Consider the following 27,820-nt stretch of genomic DNA (forward strand, 5'->3'; position numbering starts at 1 on the left):
TCGTTTGGTACTCATACTTTTTGGGAAATTACGCAATTTTACAGTAACTTTATGTTGAATATTTTATATAAAATAATAAATTTATAAAAAATACATACATAAATGAGTAATTCTATAAATAAGGAATAATAATTTTATAAATGAGTGATTTATATATAATATTTTATATAAAATATTTTTATATTTTATATTATATTGTTGTTAAAATTATTATTGAAAAAAAATATCTTTCTGAATATGTTACTTAAAAGTTATTAAAAATTAATTTAAAATTAAATTTATTATATTTTAGTCACAATAAGTTTAAAATAATAAAATAATTTTTCTCTAATTATTTTTTTAACAATATTTAAAATTATATGTTTTTTGAAAAGTGCTTTTTTAATTAGAACCTAAATGTCAAATAAGTCCTTATTTTATTTGACCATTTACTTTCTTTGCCACGCTTATCTTCTTTTCTTTCAAATTTAACGTGTTTCATAAAATTTTTAAAAAATATTTGTTAAAATTTATAATAAAGTCTTTATCTTGTCAAAATTTAATTAAATGGTTGTCAATGTTTTAATTTCATAAAACTTTAATCTTTTAACATATTATTTTAGTTTAAAATATTATTTTGTATGAGAAATGCCTGATTTTCATGTAAAATTATTTTTTTTTTCTTAATTTAGAAATTCATTTTATTATATTAAAATTTAATAAATCTATTACTAAATTATCATCAGAATGACAAGAATGAGATTTGAGGTTTTCTTTTTATATGTTAGACGGTATATTTTGGGAGATTAATTTTTTATATTTATATAAATATAAAAATTTTTTAGTATAACAAAATATAAATTTTTGTAAATTATAAAAAATAAAATTTATATTTACGCAAACCCTAAGGGTATTATATAATTTTAATAATTGCGATGAGGGCAATTTCGTCAATATGCTTCTGCAAAAATTCTTCAACAAACCTCTTTTCTTTAGATATTTTCACATCGCCAATGTACAAAATTAATTTCCACCATTCGAAGAACGCAAAATCGGACGGCCAAGATTGATTCAAAATTTTTAGTTCTCGGAAGTGATTCTGTCACGGAATGAATAAACAAAGACCACTCAAACTCCTCCACGTGTACATAAAATAATTATAAAAAAAAGAAGAGAATAAAAGACCAAGACACAGTCGCAGACAGCGACGCAGCGGTGCGATTTAATTGGCGAATCGGAAAGTCCAAACAACATGTTGGTATCTGGTGGGCCCATCGTAGCGTTGGAGTGGGAAGAGATGCAAGTATAAGTGTTGCCTCTTTGTGCATGCCTTGGAGAGCAGAGGCCGGTGATTCCACGGCCACACACAGAGAGATTGATACAGAAGATAGAGAAGACCTGAGCTTTCTTTGATTCTTTGCTTCTTCTTCTTCTTCGTCTTCTAATACTACCAGGTACTCTATTCCTTTTGCTTCTTCGTTCCTCCTTGTATCCAGCATTTTCCTCTTCTAGATTTCCTTTTTAACTTGCATTTTCTGTTTGATTCCATTTAATTTTGTCGAAAAATTGTGTGAAATTCACCTCAAAGTGTGTTTTTCTCTGTAATGTAACTCAGATCCAGGCGAGAGAGAGTAATTTTTGTTTTACTTGGTATAACTTTCTTCGATCTTCTCTTTCGAGGTTAGATTTGATTTTTTTTTTATTTTCTTAAAAACTAAATTTCAGAGAATTCCCTGCCGTTCCTTTTCCACATTGATTTTTTTTTGGTTAACCTTTCCTCTGTTATCGAGGCTTTACCTGTTGGATCTGTTGTCCCATCTATTCCGTCATTTTCTGTAGGCCTGTCAAGTGCTCACGTGATCTCAGGCTTAGTGCTCTTTGGGTTTTCTCTCTCTTTCTTTTTTAATTCAAATTCAAATCTTTTCTGTGAGGTTTGGTATGATGCTCTCATTTTTCTAATATTTTTGTAATGAATTTTGTTTAATTCTAATCTTATTATATTGCGTTTGGCGTTGTTTATTTTGTGATTAATTAAATAAACTCTGATGGCGGCTTTGTTTTGTTAACAACCTTTATACGGCTTCTTGATTTAACACATGAAAATGTTGTTTGCTAACGCCGTGTTTGTACGGATAGAAAATAAGGGGGAAAAGAAAATTTGAGAAAGAAAATAATTTTATTTTTTATTATTTTATATTTAAATTAATAAAAAAATAAAGAGGAAAAAAATTTGAGAGAAAAATAAAATTTTTTTATTCATTTCTGCTTTTTCATCAAAATAGAAAGAAAAAATAAAAAAATATAAAAAATTATAAATATATTCTTATATTTTATAATTTTTTATTTTTTAATTTAAAAATAAAATTATAATTTTACTATTTATAAAATAATTTTTCCGTTAATATTTTTCTTCTTATATTCAGACACGAGAAGAAAAATATATTCCCTTATTATTTTTATTGTTTTTCTCATTATTTTTCTTTCTCTGATTCAAATACAATGTGAATTATTTTAATACAATTCCTTATAAATATATTATTATATTTTATAATTTTTTATTTTTTAACTTAAGAATAAAATTATAGTTTTACTGTTTATAAAATAATTTTCCCGTTAATTTTTTCCTTCTTATATTCAAACATGAAAAGAAAATTATATTTATTATTTTTTTTCTCTTATTATTTTCCTCCCACCGATCTACACACGATATAAGTTGTTTTAGTGCAATTTCTCTCTTTGGATTCTCTGGATTTCCTTATTGGTTTCTTGTATTTTTCTCTTTATATTTTTAAGGAATATTTTAAATAAAATATCAGATCTTGTTTGACAAAAAGTCGGAAGCTGTTGCGGGTAAATTTGTGAATGACAAATTCAATAGTTGTAATTATTACTAATTAAATTGAAAAGATATTATGGTCAAAAAAAAAATTGAAAAGATATTCATAAATATGCATTTGTACCTAACAAACATATATTAGAAACATTAATTTCTTCCGCTAGAATCAAATGGGTTGTTGCAGCTCAAGATGGGGGATGCTGTTAAATTAATTGTTGTTCGTCCCTGAATAAAATTTGGGGATGAATCATATCAAATTTTTTGTAATAAAATATTTTTATTAGCTTCAGAAAATGAGGTGTCTGATCTGGTATGATTTCTGGGAGGACCCAGTTGCCCTCCTTTCGTTTTCCTTTCGTTTTCCAGTTGCCCCACCGTTTGTTCCGTCCTTTAATTAGCTGTACGAAGTTGAATTTGGGTCTTGGTCATTTATGTCAGGACGACTGTATAGTGTTTTTGGTGAGCTAGGTGTCATCTGTCAATTCAAATGGTTCATTCAGCCTTTATGTGTTTTGGATGGTTGATGGTGTGGAATAATGGTTGAAAGTTGACCCTTGGTAGGTTTATCGTTGTTGTGCCGAAAGAGGGTCTCCGTATTGTAGTCTCTTATACATCAAATGTCAATTAAAAAATGCAGAATTGATTCTTCTGCACATGTGAGCATGTGCAGATGAATGCGCTGAAAACAGATTACTAGCCCACGATTGGCTCGCTCGTGCGGACTAGTCCTACTGTAAGCATGCATCTTATATTAGAAGACTCCTCTATCCCAGGCTTCACATCTTATATATAACCTAATTTTTTGGCAATTTTTCTGCACAATTGGCTTGCGAGCGCTAAGTACGTGTTGTATTGGTGAAGGGTAGCGTCGAGTTGTTGCCCGGATGGCAAAGACTAAGTTGTCATTTTCTTGTGGACTTCGTCCGTTTGTATTTTACCGAGCTTATCTGTGATAGTGCGAGGTTGATGTTAACTGTCACGTGTAGGCAAGTTAAGATGTTGTACTATTGAAAAGAGAATTTAATGGCAGGTAGAGCAACACCACTACATTAGGGATTTTTCAATAAAAGGGGTTTAAAGGACCCTAGGATTGTGAATTAACACCAAGTACACAATGTTTTACATGCACTAGCTCTTCAATTTTAATGCTGTTCAGATTCTTATTATATTTTCTTATTCTATATATTATTTGTCTTTAAATGTCATTGTCACTATAAATACTACTCGTATACCGACTCAAGGTCAAGTGGGCATTTATATTATATATGAAACAAATGACCAACCACGAAGAAAAAGTTTGATAAAGAAAAAGACTTCCACATGAATTGTGCGATTTTGCTTTATGGCTTTATGCTAAACTTATCGTTTGATAGGCATGGTCCATGGGCATTTCCTTTGTTTTCCTCTTGTGCCTTTTATTCAAATTCCTTCTGGTTTCTGTGTAAATGTATTGCTGTTAATTTTACACATTCATTCCAGCAAGCATGGCATTTTCGTTATTCTGGTGCACCTTGAATTTTATGGTTGTTTCTGTTATTTCCTTCTAGAAAAAGGGAATTTTGAAGCATGAATGCCTATGATGCATATTAAATGATTTTGCATATTAATACCCTTTGATACTTGTTTTACCAACCATGTTTAGCATTACATGAACATTTGTGTCTAATCTTATACTATCAATTTTCTGCCGTTGTACTATATTCTTTCTGCATCTAGTTTTAAGATTGTATTACTACCTATGATTATAGGAATGCCATTCTCTTATTGCATTGCACAGGGAAAAGAAAAGGAGATATAAAACTGTTTCTAGTCACAAATGCAAGCATGTCTTTCACATCATTATGCTTAATTAGAAATCACATATGCTTGTAACTTGACGCCTGTAAGATTCAATGGATAGTTCATTGAGTTGGATTTAGCATGTTTTGGTTAAAGTAGTACACGTTTTCTGTGGGAAGTTGATTGTTTATGTTGAAATTGTTCAGTTAGTTGGGAAATGTTGAAGCCTCCAGTGAGTTTTAATTATAAAAACACTAAAATAAAGAAGCTTTTTTAAACAATATCTAAAATTGTACTTTTTTCCTAATAAGCAATTTTGGGCGTCTAAACTAATGCCAGTCACTATGAATCCCATCATGAAGTAACTCACTCTTCCACTCTTATGTTCAGGTTGTGGAACAATGGGTGCCGGTGGCAGAATGTCTGTTCCTCCTTCACCTAAGCAGTTGGAATCTGATGTCTTGAAGCGAGTTCCTTACTCAAAGCCACCATTCACTCTTGGTCAGATTAAGAAAGCTATACCCCCTCATTGTTTTGAGCGTTCTGTTCTCCGCTCATTTTCTTATGTCATTCAAGACCTGACCATTGCCTCTATCTTCTATTACATTGCCACCAATTACTTCCACCTCCTCCCTCAGCCTCTCTCTTATGTGGCCTGGCCAATTTACTGGTCCCTCCAAGGCTGTGTCTTAACTGGTGTTTGGGTTATAGCACACGAGTGTGGGCATCATGCCTTCAGTGACTATCAATGGCTTGATGACACAGTAGGCCTCATTCTGCACTCCTGCCTGCTAGTTCCTTACTTTTCATGGAAACATAGCCACCGCCGTCATCACTCTAACACAGCTTCCCTTGAAAGAGATGAAGTATTTGTCCCAAAGAAGAAATCCAACATCCGTTGGTTCTCCAAATACCTTAACAACCCACTAGGCCGTGTCCTTACACTTATCATCACTCTTACCCTTGGCTGGCCCCTATACCTGGCATTCAATGTTTCAGGCAGGCCTTATAATCGTTTTGCCTGCCACTATGACCCATACGGCCCTATCTACACTGATCGTGAGCGGACTGAGATATGTATATCTGATGCTGGTGTTCTTGCAGTCACTTATGGTCTCTACAGTCTTGCTGCAGCAAAGGGGCTTGCTTGGGTTGTTTGTGTTTATGGAGTGCCATTGTTGGTTGTGAATGCATTTCTTGTGATGATCACATACCTGCAGCATACTCATCCTTCATTGCCACATTATGATTCTTCTGAATGGGATTGGCTAAGAGGAGCTCTAGCAACTGTCGATAGAGATTATGGAATCTTGAACAAGGTCTTGCATAATATAACGGACACTCATGTAGCACACCATTTGTTCTCAACAATGCCGCATTATAATGCAATGGAGGCAACAAAAGCCATAAAACCAATTTTGGGAGAATACTACCAATTCGATGGGACTCCTTTCTACAAGGCAATGTGGAGGGAGGCAAAGGAGTGTGTTTACGTCGAGCCAGATGATCGCGATCAGAGCAAAGGTGTGTACTGGTACAGAAACAAGTTTTGATTACAGTGAAGTTAGCAAAATGGTGGTCTCTTCAGTTCTGGTTACTTGTTAGGATTTTGGGTTTCCTTTCGTGGTAGTTTAGACTGTTCAATTGTCTTGAATTGAACTTTAATCTTAGTTGTGCTTCTTTTTTTCTTTTTTGAATAATTTCAATTACAGTAGAATCAGTTAAAAAAAAAAAAAAGCAAAAAATTGACATTGGATTTCTGTTCTCTTTTCATGAAATCAAAGACCTGTTTCTTGAGCACAATAATCTTATTCATGCTATGCTCTTGACTTGAATGATGGTTGTATTTTATTTTGAATTATTTTTATGTTAAATATTGTATAAATAGATAAAAAAACTGTATATATCAACACTTCAATTTCTAAAGCTTAAAACTCTTCCTCTTTCCTCTGGGGAAGAATTGGTAGCAACATTGCTGAAGTTGGAAGAGTGATATATTAGATGCCTGAGTATGTGAGTTTCTTGATTTGTTGAGTTTCTGAGTTTATTGCTTTAGTTGCAATACCTGATTTCTTGATCTTGTTGAGTTTCTAAGATTTCTAAATTTATAGATTGTGTATGGAATTCTGATTTCTATTTGAATTTACTTGCCGTTATGATGGTATTTTCATTGTCTTATAATTTTATCTTTTTTATTTTAATTAAAAATATTAAATAATTTTTAAAAATTAGAAATTTAATATTTTATTATTTAAAATATAATATTTTTTAAGCCATGACTAATTTAAATTTAAATGAATACAGACATATTTGAGCTTTGTACCTATAGATAATCAAGTTCCCCAAATGAGGGAAAATTTTCTATTTTTGACAATCAAACGAAGTTACAATTCTATCCTTCACAAAAGACATATGACAAATGTTAAATAGGCAAATAATAATAATAATAATAAAAGAGAAAGAAAATATCTATGAGTGATATCTAATATAAATTTAAATTTATATAAAAATGAGTTTAATTACTGTTAAATTAAATATTTATATGGAGATATGTGTAAAATTAATTAATTATATATATAAAATATATAAATTTATATATAAAAATTTAATCTAATAGTAAATATACTTATTATCATATCAGTTTGAGCTCTCCATGTGTATACCTAATATCTATTATCTGCCTCTGCCTCTTTTCTCTTGATTGGGGAGTGTCTCCCGGTGCTCCTGCTCCAGGGCACATAATAATTATTTACTTGGTTCAAGACTTCAAAGATACAATGCATATTTGGATTTGTGATTGAAGGATTAAAATTAATTATTTTTAAAAATAATTTGAAAATTTTATTTTATTATTTTGATATTTTATAATTAAAATTTATTAAATTTAATTTTAAATAATTTTTTAATATACTCTAAATTAATATATTTAAAAAGTGATTTTTTGGGTAATGCTAAATAAAATCATCTAAATTACTTTTTTAATCAAAATAAAATATTCACTTTTTACGTAAAATGAAGGATTCAATTGAATTGAAAAAAAAAAAACTCAACAGAATTATTTCAATGGATGTTAATATAAATTTTTTTTTTTAATTAAAAGTATAAAAAAAAATTTCTTATTAACTAGAAATTAACTCTATTGAAAAGTATTTTCAAATTATTTGAAAATAATATTAAATGCATTAAGTTAATGCGCAGGGAAACACTCTTAATTCAGTTTCAAATTGAATCAGTTAAGTAAAATTGAAAAATCAATTGACCGTGAAATTCATATTGAATCAAATTGATATTTAAGGAGTAATTCATATTGAATCAAATTGATATTTAATGAGTAATTGAATCAAATCAATCCAATAAACATTGATTCAATTCAAGAGAGTCGAATTTATTAAAACATCAACACCAGCACACATACAGTATTTATCCTAAAATTTAATTTTTTTAACCCACTAAATCGAAAATATTTTAATACTATTTTTACTATTATTTTATTTTATAAAACTTCAATTCACTTCATTCAAACATACAGTTAGAATCATTTTAGAATTGCATACTTTTAAATATTTTAAATAGAGCATATTAAAAATGAATTTAAAATTAAATTTAATATATTTTAATTATAAAAACTTTAAAAATAATTTTAAAAAAATATTTGAATAGCTTTTTTTTTTGTGAGATGTACATTTTGTTTGGGGGCTCAAACTCGTGGTATTGCTCAGGATGAGCGATATTTTGACCACTAAGCTAAGTTTGGGCCGATGAATAGCTTCTAAAAGCAGCTAAAAAAGGAGACTGTATCACATGAAAGTCATTAGGAATGAGATAGAAGAAAGCTTAATTTGCTAGCCAATCTGTTTCCATATTCCTTTCACTACAGATATGATAAATTTGAGCCAGCCAATTTCTGTTTGATATTTCCTTAATAGACTTCATCAAAATAACTCATCTAATTAAACATACACCTAAGATATAAAAAATGTATGATAAATTTATTTATTAAATATATAAATTTTATATATTTATATTTTATATTCATAATAAATCAAATTTAAATAAGAATTTTTTTATCAATAATTGAGAATTATTCACTAATTAAAAAATTTTAATAATCTATAATAGCCCTTTCATTGTCCAAGCACAAGGATTGACTAAGTGTCAAGTAAACAGGATATAAGAATTATTGCTCTTAAGATTACTCAATTTGATAAACTTGGTTTTGTTATGGACAGTGACTCTTTTGGGGCCATTACAATGTACTTTGCCTTAGAATATATATATATAGCAATTAAGTATTATGAAAGCTTTTAGGTTTCCTATTATTTTATAGATGATTGGTTAAATACTCAACTCATATTGTCAAGGTCCTACCACCTTCAAAATTTTCAAGTTACATATTTCAATAATTAGCTCTAATTAAATTGTACATTTAATTATTTTATTTGGTGATAAAATTTTTTTTAATATAATAAAATGACAATTAGATAATGATTAATCACATGTAAAAATAAATGTAATCATAATTATTTATTTTTACTTTTTATCAATAATACCATCATCATCACCGTCACCAATATTTTCATCTAACTATTGCTACTATCATTGCCATCATTGGTCATTATTATCTAATAATCAAAATCATTGTCATTATCACTATCATTTAGCCACCACCGCTACTACTATCCCACCTAGCTGTCGCGACCACTACTTCATATAGTTACCACTATGGCCACTACGTCATCCCACCCCACTTAATGTTCGCCACAACCTAGCTATTGCTATAGTTACCACTATTGCCACTAATCATTATTAACTCTATAATTAAATAAGTATTAAAATAAAAATCACAATTATATTAAATTACTTAAATTTTTATTTTACAATTAAACATAAAAAAAATATATATATATATATATATATATATATATCAAAAATCATTATTAAATTTTTTTTTGTCTTCTATGTTTATTTTATTTATTTCATCATTAAATTGGACTTCAATAATTTATTTAATGATAATTATGATTAAAATAAAATTTACTTTATATGAAATAATATATTACTACAGAAACTCGTTTGATAAGGCGATTTTAACATAGCCCTTAATTTTGTAGGAAATTACAAAAAATTATTTTGTAGTTTAGTGCAAGCGATTTTAGCATAGCCCTTTAATTTTAAGATGTTTAATGGCCAATTAGGTTATTTTATATTCATTAATTGAAGAATGAATAATCACCTTTTACTTTCAATAGCTATGTCATCTATTTCCCCTTTTTTTTTTTTTAAATTTGTGTTGTGAAATTAATACAATAATAATTAAATTTTAATTCTAAATTAATTGAAATCGAATATAATAAAGTATGCACAGTTTTTGAAATCTTGAACTGAATCAAAGAATTAAATCAAATCAAACTTATTTTATTAATTTAATTTGATTCTAATTTTATTAAAAGTTAATTATAAATATATGTTTTGTTCATCTATTTTATTTTTAATAATTTTAATTATAAATACTATAAATCATTTTATAATTCTTATTTATAAGCATACTATTATCTTATATAATATGTTTAATCTTTAATTATATGTTCATATAATAACTAGAGATTATACAATTAAGAAATAGCTAAAAAATATATTATATAATATTTTATATATTAACAATTAACCTTAAAACTTAAATGGCAAATTAGGCATAATTTTTTTTATGTAAATAATTATATAAAATTATTTTAAAAATTTAAATTTAAATTAAATCACATCAAATTAAATTAAAATTAAAATATTAAGAATCAAATTGAATTAAAATCAAAACATTAAAGAATCAAACCAAATGCATACTGCAATGTTAATTCGGCCCAATTCCTAAGTAGACCACAAATGGATATCAGAACTGCAAACCAAGCAGCAAATGACCCACTAGACTTTTTTTTTTTTTTTTTTTTTTTTTTGCTTTATATATAATGTATGTTGTAGACCTATTTTGACCCCACAAATGGTTGTACGTGAAATTAAGACATTACAAAGAAAGAATCAAGACATTGTAAATGCAATGACATTCGTTAAAATATCAAATCAAAGACTACAACAAATGAGAGATAATCGTTAGGATTTTTTGATGATTGAAGTTTCTTCTTTTTGTGAAAACAGACTATCATCAATTCAAGAATATAAGATATTTTTGTAGATACAGGAAGATCATTACACGAGGCTCGAAAAGTTACACACTTGTCAAGTTGAGTTGTTTTATTCAGTTTTGGACTTACAAGTTCAAAAAACCCAATAATTGTTTTGTAGAGAGTAGTGTTGCTTTTATGCATAGACGGAATTACGTGGAGTCAACGCGGGTATTGAGTCTTTCTAAAATTTTAAAAGTTTTTAAGGATTTAATAATATTTTGAAAAAAAAAATTAATTTTTATATTAAATTTTGATAAGAACAGACTTTGAAAATTATAAAAATTTTAAGAAAATTTAATAATAATTTTATATTAAAAAAATCTTTAAATCACTATTATTTTTTAATTTTATATTTTTTATTAATTTTATTCTATTATTTTTTCATCTAATAAATCTATAATCACTGATTTTTATTTTTTAATATTTAAATTATTAAATAATATAATAAAAAAAATTATATAATAAAAGAAAATTTTAATTTAATTTTTTCATATTTTTTTCATTAATTTAAAATATTAGTAACTTTATTCTTGTAATCTTATTATTATTTTAAATTTCTTTTCGTATTAAAATATCTTCATACTCAAGTTAGAAAAAAAAAATTCTTTCATAATATTAGAAGTTAAAACGTGTTATTTATTTTATTAAATATATAATTTTAACTGAATTTATTTTTCATAATTTTTTTATTTTATTTAATCTATCATTTTAATTAAATTTTCTTTTCATAATTTTTTTAAAGAAATAGATTTGAAATAAATTGGATAAATTTTTTAATATTACGCCATCAATTTATTTTAGTTTTAGTAATTCACAATATTAATCATTTATTGTATTTTTAAACTAATAGTAATTTCATTTAATTTTTAGCAATTTAACTTTTTTTTTAAATTAAATCATTTATTTTTTATTATATTTATTAAATATTTTTATTTTATAATTATGAAACGGTCACCATCATTAGTTAATAAATTCTTTCAATTAATATTTGTGTAAGTGCTTCATTAATAAACATGTATTTTAATTAAATCCTCCTAAGTTAAAATTTTGACTCTGTCACTATTTTTATGTGTCACATAATGAAAATGATGTATTTAATAATATTAATAATAAATTAATTATTTAACGCTTTCAAAATATGAAAATTTATCGAGGACAATTGTAATTTTTTTAAAAGATTATGTATGTATATTTCTAATAAAATTGATTTCACAATATACATATTTCTTCATCGTTACCTCTGAGTTATATAAATCTTTTTTCGTAATTTAACCCTGTTAAAATCAAATCCATATTAATATCCTACCAAAGTAATAAATTAAGTAAAAAAAAATAAACACATATTATTAATTAAATCATATTTAATTTATTAATTATACCAAATTTAGTTTAATTATTGATTTTAATTTATAATCAATAATTAGACAATTGATAATTTTATTAAAATAAACGCTATTTGTTATTGTTTAATTATATTCTTTCATATTTTTTTAATTCAAAATAATTGATAAATTTATTTATTATTGTTTTAATATAATATGATATTATTATTTATAAAAAAAATTGATAGATTAAATTTAAATAATAATTAAAAAAAAAAAAAAAAGAGAAAAAGTAAAGTCCAAAAAGAATAAAAAAGGGTGTGTTGGTTGGTTAGCTGGCTGCCGCTAAGGAAACGCATGCATCCACACCTTTGCCACGTGGCATTCCTTTTTATTTTTTATTGTCAGTTTGTCTCTGTACTGTGTAAAGTGTGAGGTGTGGGCCGGCACAACGAGACTCGTGTGCTCTCTGTTGCTGACGCACTGTGGTCCTCTTCAACCTCATCATATCTTCCCCCATCTCTCACCCTTCACGTGCACATCGCACGGTTATTATATCCTCTCTCTCTCTCTTCCAACTGTAATATATATTTTTAAATAATTCATTTTTTTAATATATTTTCTATTTTTAAATGATTATTAAGTTTGGAATATCCTAATATCATTAAATTTGAAGGATTTTCTTTTGATTTTAAGTTGAAAATAAATAGGATATTTATTTATTTATAATCTGTTTATGTTGAGGTACAACTGTCATATTAAAAATGGCTATAGATTCTCCATTTGGAATGTGCCAGAATTTTTTTATCAATTATAAACTCAAAGCATGAAGCCATGATTATCTAACAAGAGGGGTAAAATGGGGATCCAAGTTTTTATATATATATATTGACAATATAAATATAAATAATTAATAATAATAATGATATTAAAATTTATAATTTATTTTTATCAACAGACCAATTGAATAAGTAGAAGTGAAGTAAATTTTCAGTCAAATTTTTACTATGTGGTGCAAACTAAAAAAAAAATATGATTTAATGTTATAAAATAAAATAAAAATTTTAAAATATTATATAAAATTCTTTATGCATAATTTTTAAATTTTTTAAATAGCTCAATATTCTTAAATAGAGTTGTCTTTCATAGTTATTGTAATTTAAAATTAATAGACATTTTTATAAAAAAAAATAAAATATTACCGCAAATTAAAAGCAAGAAAACAATCGCATAGAGAAATTAACTCTATTCGGGGAAACAATATATGTAAAATATAAGAAAAATAAAATAGATTTGTCAATAATAAATATAACATTATTAAAAATAAAACAAATAAAAAATAAGTAGAATTACCATAAAAACATGTTGTTAAATGATTTTCATTGAACGATGGATTTGCAACTAATTTATATCCGTTGTAAAGAGTCTCGTTGCTAATTTACTTAATAATAAATTTTAATTTTTATTATAATTAGTAATAGATTTAACCATGGATAATTTTGTTGCTAATAGTAATAGGTAATATTTTTTATTGCTAATTTAATTAATTTAAAAAAATAAAAAATTTGGCAAAAAAAATAATACGTTGTTATTTATAATCAATTTAGTAATGGATTTTTATTGCTAATTACAATCGATTTATAATCCGTTGTTAATATTATTATTTAATATTATATAATTTTAATTTTATATTATATTTAAAATTAATATTTAAAATTTTAATATTACAACCAATTTGTTAATTTTAATTGATACATAAATTTTCATTAATATTTATTATAAATACATTATAATGAGAGTAAAAGTATTATTTAAAAAAATTATGATGAAAAATATATTGTTGGAAAATTATATTAATGAAAATGGAAAATAAAATATAAACGACAAAAGTGAAGAAAATTATAGAAAAAGTGAGAAAATGATGAGAGAAAAATGAAGAAAATTAAAGAAAAGGGAAGAAATTAATAATAGAAAATGAAATTAAAAAAAAGGAAGAAAATGAAAAGAAAGAAAGAAAAATAATTAGAAATTTGAGAAGAAAATGAAATAAAAGGGAATAAATTGATTATAGAAAATTAATATAAAGTGAAGAAAACGAAAGAAAAGTAAAAAAAAAAAATTAGAATTAGAAAGAAAATGAAAGAGGAGAGAAGAAATATTAGAATGGATGGAAGAAAATAAATGAATGAATTATATGAATAAGAGAAATGATGTATATGAAAAAAATATATACGCTATTAGCAATGATTTATAAATTTGTTGCTAAATTTAAACACCAAAATTTAATTCCAACCCCTTCCCCCCGAAAAAAAACAAAAAAAAAAAAGGCAAATTCATTACTAATTAGCAATGAATTTTAGAATCTACTACTAAGTATAACTATACTTTAGAATTTTTAATGACGAGGTTTATAATTATACTTTATAATTTTTAATAAGGTGATTTTCCCCATCAAATAGCAACGGATTTTTAAATTTGTTGCCAATAATAACTATATGCACTATGAATTTTTAAATGGGGATTTTTTCCTCGTAAAATTAGCAACGAATTTTAGAATCCGTTGCTAATTGAACAAAATAATTTTAGTAATTGTTGATAAAATTTATAATTATTTTTTTTTAAGTTTACAAAAATAGCAATAGATTAATAAATTTGTTGCTATGAGCAACAAATTTTATAAGTTGGGTGCAAAATTAACAATGAATTTATAAATCTGTTACTAACAGCAATGGGTTAACAAATTCATTACTAAATTTATGTTCAAATATTTTCACATCGTCAATTTACAACAAATTCATGAATGTTAATTTGTTGCTAATAGTAACGATTTAGTAACAGTATTTCGTTGTTAAAATGTTACTTCATGTAATTTTATTATAAAATTAAAACAAAATAAAAAATCAATTGCCAAAGATCTGATTTGTCCAAAATTGATAAAGCCAATGGGTACGGAAAGCATGGAAAAAGCATTTGGTTGCCTCATTCTTGACATTAATTATATGCAACATACCATTAATTAATTAATTAATTAAGAATTCATTGAGAGAAGAATTTGATTGTTGAAAATTTCATGGGTTTGCAAAGTTGGAGATGATTAAGTGATAGTTGTTGGCATGGTGAAAGCTCCATTAGTGTGGAGAGGCACACCAATTTTCAAGTTGTATACAGTAATTAAGAAAATAATTAAATAATTTTAATTTTATAAAAATATATTAATAATTAATTAAATTACTTTTTATTTTATTTAAAATTATATAAATATTTACTATATTTAATAAATATAAAAGGTAAAATTAAAAAAAATAGTTAATATTTTTAAATTTTTTAAATGTAATAAATAATTTTAAATAAAAGAAAAATTCAAATACGATATATAAAAATAGACAGAAAGAGTATATAATTAGTGTTACTTATAATTAATAAGAGCTAAAAGATTTTAATTATTTCTATAATCATGTGAAATATTCTCTACCAGATTCATCTTAATTTTCAATTTTATTGATTCTAGGGTTTACTCTATATGTCATCCCTTAATCACAGCTGGATTAATTGTCTTATGAGTTACAAAATGGCTGCAGATTTTCTTTCTCCAATTTTACATTTTTCAACTTTCTTTAATTCTTCTGAATTTCCTCTAAAATAAATTATTTTTTAAAAAAAAATAATTAAATTTTCATACAATCACATTTATTTATATTTTTTAAAACACAAAAAATTTTAAATTAAAAATAACAAAATCTTTCATTCCAAATATAGAATTAATATAAAAAATCTATTGAATTAAATTTTTATAAAATTCTAACTTTCAAGCGTAAAAGTTGGAAAAAATATTTTTTAAATAATTTTAAAAATTTTTTAATTACATTGAAATTTTTATAACTAAAATATATTAAATTTAATTTTAAAATAATTTATAATATCTTCTAATTAATATACTTAGATTTTTTTTTCTTAATAATAAATCCACTAACAATGTTAAATTAGACTCAAATTTATTAAAGCACTGTGATTTTATTTATTTTTTTGTACAAATCTTTAGCTAACGAATTTTTATAAAAAAAAATATTTTTATTTTTTAGATTCAAGTACTTTAATAACATAAAAACTTATGTAAAATAAATATTAAAATTAATAAAATCTGACGTAATTAACATAAAAAATAAAATTTAAATTAATAATTATAATAAATATTAGAGCTAATGAATATATATATATATATATATATATATATATATATGAAACACGAGAATAACCTTATTTATTTTTTATTTTTATTGAATAATGCGTTTTGAATTAATGTTAGTTTTTCATTAGTATAATAATATGTATATGAAAAATGATTAATAAAAATTAAATTATAAAAGCCTAAAAATATTAAAAGAAGTAAAAATTGCTCAAATTGAATTTAACCCGCTTAATATGAAAATCAAGCATAGAATGAACTTGTGCAAATCGACCCATGTACATTCTTAGATCAAGGACTGATAGGGTCTTGCCCTTCTCTAAAATTCTATTTTCTAATTTATAGTAAGTTTAAATTTTCTTTTTAAGTAATAAAAATAAATTTAAAAAAATTCAAGTTGTAAACATAATTTATTAAAATACACTTAAATTTAAATATTATATTTATTATTAATTTTAAATTTAAATGTAATATATTTTATATTAATAGCTATTTTTGTTACTATTAATAAATATAATAATATTAAAGTCATTTCTAAAATTATGAGAATTATTTTAAAGTTTTTGTAAATTATAAAAAGAAATAAAATAAAATAAAATCTCCTTATGGGAATATGGTTGGGGTGTGGGTTGTGCAAGCCGCCACATTGGTTCCAACCACGCAGATATTGTTCCTCATGGGTAGTGGAGTCACACGCTGACATAAATAAATTAGCTCAAATAGTTTTATATATGTTTCCTTTCAATGACCATATTACCTTTTTTTTATTTACGTAAATAATTCTTTTTTCTTCTTATGATTCGGATATTCTCAATCAATTTACATATATATAAATTAAAATTATGTTTTTTTGATATATATTTAGAAATTATTTCTTAAATTTCGATTTTAAAACTTAAAACTTTGATTAATTAAATGAAAAATCGCTCTTATATATGTATACTTGATGTATTTAATATCGATACTGAATCTACTCTAAATTCTATTATTATTATTACTATTCGATAAATATTTGAATTCATTTAATTTTATATATTATAATTATTAATTTATATTTTAAAATTTTAAAAATTCTATAAACTATTAAAATTTTATTTATTTAAAATATAATATATAAAAATTTATAAATATTATTATAAAAAATAAATATTTTATATTTAATTAATTATTTATATAAATAATTTGAGTAATGAATATTTAAAATGCCAAACTCAAACTCGAGATAAGTATTATTTTTCAAACTCAAACCTGTTTCAAATTCGATTACATATTATATACTATTTAAATCCGTTATATTAGGATTCAATCGAGTTAGGTGCTCATAAATACCTGACCCGTTTGTGATCCATAATCTCCACACTTAGTTTTTAGAATTGAGTTTAGTCTGATCAACTTTTTGTACATGGTATCAAAGTCCGTCCTTATCTCGATGTTGGATAGCTGTTGGTATTCAATCATACAAACTTAACATTCTAAATATTTATACCTAAACTCGAGGGTGCGTGTTATCCCACATTAATAAGATATAATGGAAGACTACTAAATACAAAGACTTAAATAATTCTCTTCTCAAGTTAACTCTTAAGATTAAATTAAATTCGATCTATTTTCTTTATGCGTATTAAATATATAATATTGCTAGCATTTTGTGTTTGTAATCCCGTTTTATTTGATTAGTTCCCAGCACAAAGCATGAAATTGCAATCACCAAGACATTAAATACATCTCAATCCAATCATTTTGGTCACTAGTCAGAATTTAAACCTTTGCAAAAGAAATTAAAGAATCCCAACTTGATCCTAATATATGATTTTTAAGGCAAGTAACCAATTTGATTTTCCCTTTTCCATCTATTCCTCAAAAGAAAGGAAAGAATAATAACAAATTAAGATTATGCAACCTAAGTTGATTTATTTAGTGGCTGAAAGCATATCATTTACTTAGTAGATTTGAATTTCATTACTCTATCTCGTACTAAAAATAAAAAATAAATATAAAAATTCACGTGGCCCTAAAATAAAAATGGATTCAAGAAAAGGCTTTCTTAGTCATTTTAAGAAAAACTCTTTTTTTTTTTCTATTAGAGGCATTATAATATTCAAATGAATATTTCCCAAAAAGATTAGTCATTGTGTTCATGTTCATACCCTCTTTTTTTCTCACTATCCATCCCAAAAAAATGCATATGTGTTACGAAAGGTAATTAATCTGAATCAGGAAACTTGGGGACCATTTGGTTGTATTACTTTATTGACTCTTTTGCCATTTTGTCAGACAAGGATTCATACAATCCTCTTCTCCTCTCAACGGACAGCTTGCTTTCCTCTTTAAAAATTTCACACGACAATCTCTCTCTCTCTCTCTCTTATATATAAATGCTTCCTTCTCCTTCTTCCATCTATCTAAACAACTACACCAACTCCTCTCTCTCTGTCTCTCTGTCTCTCTATCTCTCACTTTCATAGGTAAAAAAAATCTTCAACGATGGAGGGCATCGTCATGAAGAAACAAGCTTGTATACCCACTTCTTCTCCAACTCCATCACCACTGACCATGCATAAAGATTCACAAACAATATCCAAAGCGAAGCCAAAGGTTCGAATAGTTCACATATTTGCTCCTGAAATCATCAAGACAGATGTTGCAAACTTTCGAGAGTTGGTGCAAAGACTCACAGGGAAACCAGCTGAAAAGGGCTGCAAGAAGAAACCAGGAATACCCAGAAGGCAGGATCAGCCAACAGCAGTGACTACCGAGAAAGAAGAGCTAAGAAGTGGTTTTGGTGATTCAGGGTCTAGAGGGAAGGTTAAAGAGGAAGAAGAAATCTGGAATGGTGCAAATTCAGGTGGTTTCTTATCAGGATTTGGAGATTGGGATGGGTTCATTCAAGAACTTGGTGAATTCCAAATGCTGCCTATGGACGCTGATCATCACATTCATGGTTGTGGAGAGAGTCAACTTGTCTAATTTTCCTTGGGTGGTTTGGGGGGGGATTGGGGGGACAAGTGGGGGCGATGGAATAAATTAGGTAATTTAACTGATGATGATGAATTCTTGCTACATATATTTGCCCACATCTGTAATTTAATTTTCTTGATCTTTAATTAATCATTCATCTGCTGCAAGTAAATAACAAAATACAAAGGAAAAACTTAGTTTCTTGCTTTTCTTGCAGACAAATGGCACTTATTTACCTTTCTGCTCCATAAGTAAACTTATTTTGTTTTCTTATTTTCCCTTCTAAACGATCAAATTTTCTTTGTTTACTTAATTTTAGATGGATTTAATTGGTTTTATTTTCATTTGGATGTGGCATTGGCCATTGTCTTTATCTCTAAGTGGGCCTCTCTTGCTGCTGGCATGAGAAGAACATATTGTTTGGCAGACCAAATTCAACATGAACGTGCAGAACTCTACATGTATTTGATAATTAAATTACTTTTCTTGCAAGGCTTATTGTATTTCAAGAAAATTATATTTATAATCTTGGCAAATGGTGCATGCATTATTATTATTATTATTATTATTATTATTATTATTATTATTATTATTATTATTATTAATTAATTAATTAATTAACAGGTTTTAACTACATGTAAATCACCATGCAAAATTAAAAATTATTAACGTTTTAGAAGAAGTTGAATTCCGCATCCAAGGCTGTGCGTCCCATTAATCACAACTGCATATTAGATTTAAGGCAATAATTTTTTAGCAGAAGTTACAAAGCCATTGTCTTTATTTATATATAAGGCGGCAATTTTATAACAGTTTAAAATCATTATAAATAAATTGATAAATTATGTAAAAAGTTTAACAAAATTATTATTAAAATTATTACAATAATAATAATTTATACCAATTCAAAGTAGTAATTTTTATCTGCTATAGAAATATAATCAAATCATTACTTTATGTGATAGTAATGGAGAGAGATGTAACAGTTCTCAAATTACTGCTATTAATTTATAACTACGATTTAACTATATATGATAGCGAATTTTCATTATTATCTTAAATGCATTTTGTAGTAGTGAATTGAGGTATATTTTTTTTTTATCATGCATATAGTTTTTAACAAGTACACCTAATATTAATTACTCTTGTTATATTTGTGGCTTTGAATTTTAAATATATTTTTCATAGATCCGAATTGTGATCCGATTCGAAAATTTTCGCGTTGCGACCTAATTGGAATAAAAAGTGAGATCTATGGTGGTAGCAGAGAGTACGGGCTAATAGGCCCGAGCTCGAAACCCACCATTGATTTCCTTGGGGTGCGGAAGCAACGCCCCTACGGTATGGACCAGTATAAATATTGTAATATTCTACCTTTTATTGTAGAATTGTGAAATATTTGAGAAACACACTGGGGTTAGGGTTTGAGAGTTTTGATTGATTGTATTTTGCTCTTTTAATTATAGTAGAACTTTTTTCTCTTGTCTTACCCCTGGACGTAGACCCTACGGTTGAACCACGCTAAATCTTGTGTTAATAGTTGAACTACGTTAAATACTGTGTGATTGTGTGATTTGTGTGTGCGTCCTAAATTTACGTGATTATTATAACAAGTCTTTATTTATATTTTTTAATTAAGAGAAAGCGCTTTAAATACCTAATTAAGTTTCTGTATTAGAGTTTAATAAAAACTAGTTTGCAAGGGATAATGATCTCATCGGTAAGGATTAACAATTTTTTTTACGACATTTCATATTCATATTTTACCATATGGGAATGAGAAGACTTCTAGGGAACAGAAAACTACCCTCCATTGTGTCATTTATTTTATATATATATATATATATATATATATATATATATATATATATATATATATATATATATATATATATATATATATATATGTATAATTTTTCTGTATGCATAGATGTGTTAATAATAAAATAATTTACCATCTTTAGTTCGAATCCCACTTACTGATTTTAGCTAGAGTTTTAATTGATGGACAAAACATAAATCCCAATAATATGTAGACTCTCTTCCATCTGACTCCTAAACTTTTTTATGCTAATAATAATAATAATAATAAAACAATTTAGTCGTTTTCTTATGAAGTCATTGTCTGTGTCATTGGCATATCTCAAATATGTGCAAATTTCAGAAATGCCTTAATTACCTAATTTAACTATGTGCTTTCTTTTCCGATAATTGTGACAAAATTGAATCATTGTATCATAAACTTGCATGGTGTGAACACAAGCTAGCTTATTATTATTATTCTTTATTTTTTTAGTAACATTAATATATTTGCTGCATTCATACAAAATTTTTATTAGAAAAATCTGAATTCATCCAATTCCATTGAATGACTTTGATTTTTGTAATTACTCAGATGTGAAACCTTACAGGTAGAATTTGTTTTCCCTTTTCAGTTCATTGAAATAATTTCTTTTAAAAAATTAAATTTCTACCATTTAATAGATAAATTTAATTTCTTGAAATTATATTTTGATTTAATAATTTTAACTTTTACATTTAAATTAAAGTTTACTCAAATTAATTGTAATATTTCCAAAGGATAAATTTGATTTGGAGAGACTGTGACATTATTGATACAACAGACTACATGACATAATTTAATATTAAGTGGTAGACTTCATGTGACATGTAATTAAAAAAAAATAATTAAGATTGACTTCTTTTAACTTCTTACTATTCAAGATTAAAATAAAATGATTAGTTAAACAAGATAAGATTTGCTAAAATAGTTTTCCTTTTTTTCTTTTAGTGCAGTCGGCTGGAAATCGAAAGGGACTTGTTGTGGTGGCTATGGTGGCTCTAGGGTTCTAATTTTTGTTGTGTTTGCTTTGTGGTGTTGCATGCAGGGGGTCTTACGGAGTTGTAGTTCTGTGGTTTATATTGATGGGTTGTATGAATATGCTTGTGGTGTAACACCCCCATTTGTATAGCCTGGTATATTTCACTGTTCCGGTGATCGGTGTCGGTCCGGATAATTAAGGAGATTAGAACCATACTTAAGACAATTAGATAAACCATAAACATAAATAATTAGTAATGTTCAAGTAGTTAAGTATAAATGGGAAAAACAGAACATAAGAAGTTAAACGAGCCGAGAGTCACAGCGATAGGTGACCTCCTCGGGAACGACTGCGAAGTCGTTTTAAACTCAAATTTCGAATCGTAAAATGTGACGCTGCGGTCCTTAGGACCATTATAAACATAGTGGAAAAGAAAAAATCACAAAAAAGAACTGTTAAGCCAGTCAAATAATTAGGTCAGGGAGCCGAAAGAAATATTGGATTATTTGCAAACCGGGATGAACCGGCGAGGGGCAATTTGGTCAATTGACCCCGAGAGCTGACTCCTGACCTAACTGTCAAATAAAATCGGAGAAAAAAAAATTTTGGAATCGAGAATTAAATTAAAGAACTGATAGAAAAATAGGAAAAAAAAAAGAGAAAAATAAAAAAGTAAAAAGGTGATGACATCATGCATGATCTCATGCATGATGTCATAAACAAATTAATTAAATTATTTATTAAATTGGATTTTTGATCTTCTAAAGGGATAAAGATAAAAGAAAATAAAAAGAAAAAAAAAATTTTAGAGTTGTCTTCTTCTTTCCCTTGGTTGCCGCCCCACCTTCTCCCTCTCATCTCCATGAAAATCCACCATTAAAGTTTGCACTCAAGCTTTAATTCTTCCACTCAATCTTCATAAATCCCCAAAAAAACTTCACTAAAGCTTGTTATTACAACTTGAGAAGAATAATTACAAGAAGAAAGAAGAGTTAAAGATAGGGTTTGGAGGATTTAAGAAAGGTTAGTGTGCTAACTTACCATTTTACTTCTTTAAATGCATAATTAGTTGTGAAAGTGAGCTTAGAACTTGATTAAATGAAACAAATATGGGGGAAGGACCATTGCTGAAATTTCTGCCTGGTTGAAGGGAGTATGAATTGCATGAATTTAATGAGTTTGAATGAGTTTAAAAGCTTTGATTAGTTGAATGGTTAAGGTTAAGTGCACTAATTGTGATTAAATGCATGAGATGGATGAGTTAGGATTTGAATGTTAAGGTTTGTGAACCAAAATTTGGAGAAATGCATAAATGATGACTTTGACCTATTGTGAGCTGAAAAATGGTCAATAATGACCAAAGGAGATGTATGGGAATTATTGGAATGGAAGTCAAATTCGTAGGGTAAATGGTCATGCTGCTGGCAGCATAGCAGCATGACCAAGCCAACTTTGAAGGACCAAAACGGAAATTTTACAAGTCCAATTGATATGGCACTAGTTGGGGATGAAAATAGACATAAAATGACACAATTTTCATTAAGGAACCATGCCCAAAAACTGACCAAAACCTAGTAAACCAATTGACCAAAGTTGGTTAAGAGCAGTCTGCCACTGCATAAACTGACCAAATGAATAGTATTTGTTCATTTGGTCATAACTCGAGTTAGGCAGGTCAAAATGACCTGAAATTTTACCAGTAATTAGATAAGATATAGATCTAAAACTTTCATGAAGAACACCAACCCAAATTATGCCATTAACCTAATCAAATTATTGGGAAAAGTTGAGTTACTGAACCTGCAAAACTGTAGATTTCCATTTGAACAGTAAAGTTCCAATGGTTATAACTCTGTCTAGAAAACTCTGATTTAGGCGATTCTTGAACCGATGGAAACCTAAGACATAGTCGAACATTTCGTGTGAAGGAAATTAGACCAAATTATGGACTTAACTTGATCAAATTATTGAACGAAGTTGGATCAAAAATCTGCCAGAACCAAAATAGCAGTATGAGCGATTGCGTGAGCGATCGTATTTGGCTATAACTTGAGCTACAAAACTCCAATTGGGGTGATCCAAAAATGAGAATACACTTAAGACAATAAGGAACATTTTCTATGAAGGAATGTTTGCCAAATTCTAACAGTAGATTGACCAATGGAATAGTGCAACTAGGAGCACCAAAACTAAAATTTGACAATTTTGCAAAAAGGACTTAAACTTTGAGAAAATGACCAAAACTAACAAGTTTGGTGACCAAAATGTGGTATGTGGGTGAAGTTGGAGTTCCCATACCTATTAAGCCTTAAAAAGTCAACAATATGACTTGAATAGTATAATGAATAATAACCCGAAACACAAAAACTTCGAGAACGTCGAAATTAGTACATTAAAGCTAGGTAAAAATGAAGTGAAATTTATTTTTGGATTTATGCTAAGTTATGGTACTGAAACACTGTGAAACTGTGTGTTTCAGCTGAAAAAGACTTGGAAACTCAAAGAGACTGAGTCAAGGCTTCAAGGCGACTCCAGTCAGGTTTGTGCACAATAAGAATTGTTTAAATATTTTAATCTCAAAAATTTGACTTCTTTGATTAGTTATGTACTGTGTTGCCATTTTATAATCGTAAATGTGACTTTGGAAATTGATCAAATTTCTCATAAATTGTTTGTATAAATTGTTTTGAATTGATTTTATGTTCACACTTAGCATGACAGTACAACATTATTCCTCCTCCATTTATGGGGTTGAGATCGTTTATTTTCCTCCCTCTCTGGCTTGCCAGTTGAGGTTGTAGATCGGATGAGTACTCATTAGCTAGCTAGCCACCTCCCTCATTGACTTTGATTAATGGGGTTGAGATTGCTTTGTCGTGGTGTACAATGCGGCATTGATCGGAAATTTTGTGTCATGGCTTAAGTTGTGTAGGACTTTGGCAACACTGTGTTTATGAAATTGTTTAACTAAACTGTGTTTAATAGATTATTTGACAAAATGGTGTTATTAGGAACTTTGATAATTGTTGAAATGTGTTTGAGAAACATTTGAATTGTGTTTGGCAATGAATGATTTAATTATTGTATTTTAAATTTTTATTGTGCACCACTGAGTATTTTTATACTCAGCGATGGCTTATTTTGCTGTCGCAGATAAGAGCAAGGAAAAAGCAGCAGAGTGAGCTGCGATTAAATCGAGGATTACATTGATCTTTTGTACGGGTATTATTTTATGCCCTTGTAGATAAGTTTTGATGTAAATATGGAAATGTTGTATGTATCAATATAAAGTCGAGCAGTTGTAAATAAATTGTAATAATATTATTTTGGATTTTCTTCTGTAAATTTAATATTTGTACATATGAATTTCCTGCTTTATGTTTTGTGAATGGAATTATTAAATATTCTGAGTTGACAAATTTGATTTGGATTGTGGAACTGTTTTGGAATGAATTGATTTGAGTTGAATTGTGAATTATTGGAGGTTGGGAGTTGTGAAACATTTTTGGGAGTGTTTTTCTCAGGTATTTGAAGAACGGTTTTCTCCAAAAACAAACGGAACTCTGTCAAAATTTTTATAAAATTTACGGCAAAATTTAAAATGGACAAAATTTTTACTAGTATTTAAGCTTTGAATAAATGGTTTTTAATTCTCACTAAAATGCTCACCACTTCCAAAATGTAAGAAAATCGTTTTAAAATCCCTTGTAGGGTACTTAATGGGTTATCGGTAGGTGAAGTTCGATAGTTCATTAAGTATTCTACGGGATCATGTTATGCCTTACGGAGGGGTAAGGTGTGACATGTTTTAGTGGTATCAGAGCATGGTTTTGCAATAAATTTTGACTATGCATATGAATATTTCTTTGATAAATACAACTGCTCAAGTGTCTTTAATTGATACATATGACATATTTACATTATGAATATGCACTAACGGAGGTCAACCTCCTTGTGTTTAATCTCAGGAAGTAGAAATTTTGAGAAAACGGAATGGAAGGAGGAGATCATTCCGAAGAACAATCTGTTGAGGCTGAGGTTCAAGGGAAGCCCCAAAGATCAGAATGTGAGTGGGTCACCACTCCGGCTCTGCTCCAAAGACTGCATTCCTGCTCAATTTATGCAGCAGATAGCTGCCTTCTTTCAGCAAATGGCGGGTAATGTGCCACCCCAAGCTCAGATGCCAGTACCTGTAGCACAACCACAGCCCTCAGCTCGGCAGTATGAAAAATTGATGAAATTTGGGGCCACCGAGTTTAAAGGCACTGTGGATCCACTGGAGGCAGAACAGTAGTTGGAAAGAATGGAACGAGTTTACAGAAAACTGCAGTGTACGGAAGAGATGAAGTTCGAGTATTTCGTTTCCTTATTGCAAGGGGATGCGTTTGAATGGTGGAAGACCATCCCCCACAGCCTGGTTGAGCCACCTGTGCTGACATGGACAGACTTTTTGAGGGAGTTCCGACAGAAATGGGTTCCCGATGCATATGTGGACATGAAGTTGCAAGAATTCTTGAGTTTGAAACAAGGGAACCGAACTGTAATAGAATATGAGAGAGATTTCTCAAGGCTAAGCCACTATGCTGGAAGCTTAGTCTCTACCCCCAGAGACAGATGCAAGAGGTTTGAGTCCGGATTAAGGCCAAGTCTGAGAATGCAAGTAGTGGGTTTCAGACATCAGAATTTTGCTGAATTGATCTCACAAGCCTTGGAATTAGAAAGGATAGAATCCGAAGGGGCAGTGAAAAAGGGTTCACAAGAGAAAGAGAAGGCTTAAAAGACTACTGGACAAGCATCTGAAAGTAGTTCTGGCAAGAGGAAACAGTTTGGGAGATCTAGCTCCCATAGAGGCAGAGGCAGATTTTCTGGCCAAAGACCACCTCGGTCTGGTCAGCCGACCCAACAAGCTTCTCGAGGATCTCTATCGGTCCGGCAGTGTGAAACGTGTGGTAGAACTCATGGTGGGGTTTGTTTCAAGGCTACTGGTGCATGTTTTAACTGTGGAGGAAGCGGACATTTCGCTAAGGATTGTACTAGTCCGCACCGGTCTGGGTCTTTTGCCACATCTGAAGGATCAACCCAAGTCTCTGCACCTAGAGGGTCACCGTCAGCTGCTAGAGGTAGAGGCAAAGGTAGGGGTCCTAGTAGCACTCCTGGAAGTCAAAGCACTATTAACCAGCCAGTATCCAGTGGCGCACCAGTCAGAGTGTATACCATGCGTCAGAGGGAGGAAGCTGAAACATCAGATGTAGTAGCTGGTATTTTCTCCATCCTTGACCAAGATGTGTATGTGTTATTTGATCCTGGCTCCATACATTCGTATGTTAGTGCTAGTGTGATGTGTTCTACTGCTATTCAGTGTGTACCAATGGACTATGATGTGCTAGTAACTAGTCCATTAGGCCAGGAGGTCAGGGTAAATAGACTATATAGGGACTGTCCTTTGGTGATCCAAGGACACACTTTTTTATCTGATTTAATTGAAATGCCCTTCAGAGATTATGACATTATCTTGGGCATGGATTGGTTAGCCAGGCATCATGCTATGATTGACTGTAGACTGAAGACAGTCACTTTTGGTCTCCCTCAGTATGGTGATATAGTAATACATGGGGAGAGGCAGTTATTGCCTTCAAACATCATTTCAGTTGCACTGGCCAGGAAGATGATTAGAAAAGGGTGTGAGGCGTACTTGGCACATGTGATAGACACCCAAGTGGGGAGTCCAGCACTGAAGGACATTTCTACTGTATGTGACTTTCCGG

General features: G+C 28.3%; 2 protein-coding genes across 2 annotated transcripts; both read left to right on the forward strand.

Moving 5' to 3' along the window:
- Positions 1 to 1,190: 1,190 nt before the first annotated feature.
- On the forward strand, positions 1,191 to 6,429 carry LOC110650724 (delta(12)-fatty-acid desaturase FAD2). The gene is made up of 2 exons (XM_058147313.1): positions 1,191 to 1,433; positions 4,985 to 6,429. The coding sequence occupies exon 2, from the start codon at positions 4,996 to 4,998 to the stop codon at positions 6,145 to 6,147; it is 1,152 nt and encodes a 383-aa protein (XP_058003296.1). The 5' UTR covers positions 1,191 to 1,433; positions 4,985 to 4,995; the 3' UTR covers positions 6,148 to 6,429.
- A 12,231-nt stretch (positions 6,430 to 18,660) lies between these two features.
- On the forward strand, positions 18,661 to 19,253 carry LOC110650727 (VQ motif-containing protein 17). Its single transcript, XM_021805840.2, has one exon. The coding sequence runs from the start codon at positions 18,760 to 18,762 to the stop codon at positions 19,240 to 19,242; it is 483 nt and encodes a 160-aa protein (XP_021661532.2). The 5' UTR covers positions 18,661 to 18,759; the 3' UTR covers positions 19,243 to 19,253.
- Positions 19,254 to 27,820: the final 8,567 nt, after the last annotated feature.

Source organism: Hevea brasiliensis, chromosome 5, assembly GCF_030052815.1.
Source record: "Hevea brasiliensis isolate MT/VB/25A 57/8 chromosome 5, ASM3005281v1, whole genome shotgun sequence".
Classification (NCBI taxonomy): domain Eukaryota; kingdom Viridiplantae; phylum Streptophyta; class Magnoliopsida; order Malpighiales; family Euphorbiaceae; genus Hevea; species Hevea brasiliensis.